Genomic DNA, 3,211 nt, shown 5'->3' with positions numbered 1-3,211 from the left:
CTGACTCCAAGGCAGTGACTAGAATGTGGAAACTCAGATTGTGTATTGATTTTACCCACACGGTCCAGCTACACAACATGTGATAGTCCCTGTTTTGTTTTGGCCAGTAAAAAATCCTGGGAAGCAATAATACATAATACAATAATACAATAATAAAGCACTGGGAAATCATAATGCTTAGCAAAGACAAATCACATTCAAGTATTGAATCTGATGGCAAATTGAATAAAAAGTAGAAATTAATTTGATTTATCACATTCTGTTTGCATTTATTATGGGCTTGTCCTAAGTGATAATCACTCTAAAAACACAGAATTATTGCTTTTGCAATTAGATTAAAATACAACTAAAATTAAAATATAAGGACTTAAGCTCAGTAGAGTCATTCATAGATGAAGATTTGGGAACGTTGTTAAGAAATGAAAACTCTGTCTCTCCTTTTCAGCTGCTGTCTCTCTTGCCTGCTGAGCCAGTGAGAACTGCAGGGACAGGGAGCAAGTGTTTTGGGAAACTCACCATCAGACCCTCCCAAGAGAACTCAGCAGACACCCCACGGACACTGTTTGCCCACAACTGAAATCCCTTGCACCCGTATGAGCCAGAGGTCACTATGGACTCCCCAAGCTTTGTCCAACCCATTTCACAAAGAAAAACTGCCCGGGATGATAAGCAAGCCATGCCTGGTTGTTCTTTGTGAAGACAACCGTTGTCTGCCAGGAGCAGAGGAGAGCCCTCCACACCCACTTGGCTTCGGACTCGAAGCTGGGCCAAAGCACGGTCCCAGAATTAAATGTTCAGCACATTATCTGCTAATCCACCAACCACAGCTTTACCTTGCAAGCAGTGCCTGCTCCCAAAAAGATGATTTATGATTATATGACAGTCCCTTCTCTTTTTTATATAGGCAACATGTTGTTGCCTATATAAACAACAAGCAGTGTTTTTGCTTAGAGGGATTGCAACTTCTCTGCTCCAAGTAGATTGATTTATTTAAAAAAAATCCTCTTTTTCTTTCCAATACACAAAAATAGAATTAGAGTACAACAGAAGCACAAAGGGATACAAGTGGAGGCCTCCACGTACACATTGAATCATCATCTTAAACGGTCCCTGAAGAAAAGTTCAGGCAATGCAGCACGGTCTGAGCCACCCATGGACTCCCCCAGCCCAGGACCCAGCTCAGCTGCAAACAAAGACCACGCTGGGAAAACCTGAAGCACCTGCAGCCCCCCGGGGCCCTCCTCTTCTGCCTTTTGCTGCATTTTCAGGGTGCTGCAATGGCACATCGTCCCAGGGCAAATAGTCCCAAAGTGAAAATAGGGAGTTCAGTCCGTACGGTTGGATCCAGAGCTTGGTTCCCTGAAGCAGAAGAAAATGTGTGTTGCCTGAAACCACCGGTGTCCCAGCTCCAAGGTCAGTCTCTTCGCTGTATCTCGGGAAGGGTCCTCCACCTCTTCCAGGGGCTGTTGCAACAGGACAAGGGTTAATGGTTTTAAACTAAAAGAGGGAAGATTTAGGCCAGTTATAAGATGGAAATATTTTACAATGAGGGTGGTGAGACACCATCCCAGGTTGCCCAGAGAGGTGGGAGATGCCCCATCCCTGGAAACATTCAAAGTCAGGTTGGACAAGGCTCTGAGCAACCTGATCTAGTTGAAGATGTGCCTGCTCACGGCAGGAGGGTTGGAAGATGATGATCATCAAGGTCCCTTCCAAACCAAACCATTCCATGACCCAGCAGGGACCCCTCATGGCTGGGTTGCTGCAGGGAACTCTGCTTTGCTCTTGGCCATGTGAAGGTGAGGAAGCCACCCCAGACCCCCACATGGCAGGAGGTTAAAGCCTTTCCAAGGTTTCAGTGGGAAGGGAGAGTATGAAAAAGGAGGGAAAGCAGCACCCACCACCAGCCCCAGCTCTCCTTGGCCCCCAGCGCACCCCCATCCCCGCTCCCTGCCTCCTGCACCTCTCTGTAGTTATAGACCATATATAAAAATGTACATTTTACACGTTACAAAAATACGCCTCTCTCGTGGGTTAGTGCATCTCGGTGCACCCGGGGAGCTGCAGTCACTCCAGGGCCCCCACCACTGCCCCCGGCCCCCTCGGCCGCTCCGGCTTCGGCCCGTCTCTTCCTCCTCCTCCTAAAATTGCCGTTATCGAACATTTTCTCACAGTTGGGGTCGAGGGTCCAGTAGTTGCCTTTGCCTGTGGAGAGAGGAGAAGGGTCCCCCGGGTTGTCCCCCTGCTGCCTCCGCACCCCGCTGCAGGGAGAGGAGGGGACATCCTCCTAAAATTGCCGTTATCGAACATTTTCTCACAGTTGGGGTCGAGGGTCCAGTAGTTGCCTTTGCCTGTGGAGAGAGGAGAAGGGTCCCCCGGGTTGTCCCCTTGCTGCCTCTGCACCCCGCTGCAGGGAGAGGAGATGAGGGGACACGCCCACCGGGTCCCCATCCCCATCAGCATCTCCAGCCCCATCCCCATCCCCAATTCCAACTCCAGCCCCATCCCCAACAACTCCAACTCCAACTCCAGCCCTATCTCCATCCCCATCTCCATCCCCATCTCCATCCCCATCTCCACCTCCATCTCCACCTCCAATTCCAACTCCAATTCCAACTCCAATTCCAATTCCAACTCCAGCCCCAGCCCCAGCCCCATCACCGTGTCCATCACCGTGTCCATCCCCATCAGCATCCCCATCTCTGTGTCCATCCCCATCAGCATCCCCATCTCCAACTCCATCTCCATCCCCATCCCCAATTCCATCTCCATCTCCAGCCCCATCCCCAATTCCATCTCCATCTCCATCTCCATCTCCATCTCCAATTCCATCTCCATCTCCAATTCCATCTCCATCTCCAACTCCATCTCCATCTCCAACTCCAACTCCATCTCCATCTCCATCTCCATCTCCATCTCCAACTCCATCTCCATCTCCATCTCCATCTCCAGCCCCATCCCCAACTCCATCCCCATCCCCTTACCCGGGTCGTCCTCGTCCCGCGGGACCTTCTTGAAGCAGTCGTTGAGGGAGAGGTTGTGGCGGATGGAGTTCTGCCAGCCGGCTTTGCTTTTCTTATAAAAAGGGAAGTTTTCGGCCACGTACTGGTAGATCTGGCTGAGGGTGCGCCGGCGGCCGGGCGCGCTGTGGATGGCCATGGCGATCAGCGCCGAGTAGGAGTAAGGGGGCCTGGCCGGGCGGGGACCCTCC

The 3,211-nt window shown here is 51.1% G+C and overlaps 1 protein-coding gene across 1 annotated transcript; it reads right to left on the bottom strand.

The window, feature by feature from the left end:
- Positions 1-221: 221 nt before the first annotated feature.
- On the bottom strand, positions 222-3,184 carry FOXI2 (forkhead box I2). Its single transcript, XM_014945246.1, has 3 exons — positions 2,985-3,184; positions 2,006-2,205; positions 222-1,463 (listed from the first exon to the last, which is right to left on the bottom strand). Exons 1-2 carry the CDS (start codon positions 3,157-3,159, stop codon positions 2,009-2,011), a joined length of 372 nt encoding a protein of 123 aa, XP_014800732.1. The 5' UTR covers positions 3,160-3,184; the 3' UTR covers positions 222-1,463; positions 2,006-2,008.
- Between the last annotated feature and the right edge of the window lie 27 nt (positions 3,185-3,211).

Source organism: Calidris pugnax, unplaced genomic scaffold, assembly GCF_001431845.1.
Source record: "Calidris pugnax isolate Ruff unplaced genomic scaffold, ASM143184v1 scaffold89, whole genome shotgun sequence".
Lineage (NCBI taxonomy): Eukaryota > Metazoa > Chordata > Aves > Charadriiformes > Scolopacidae > Calidris > Calidris pugnax.
This window is presented reverse-complemented; position numbering and strand designations above follow the sequence as displayed.

Coding starts and splice junctions, on each gene's coding strand:
- FOXI2 (XM_014945246.1), bottom strand. CDS start 3,159: ATGGCCATCCACAGCGCGCCCGGCCGCCGGCGCACCCTCAGCCAGATC. Junction 2,206..2,984: donor GCGGGACGAGGACGACCCGG/GTAAGGGGATGG, acceptor CTCTCTCCACAG/GCAAAGGCAACTACTGGACC.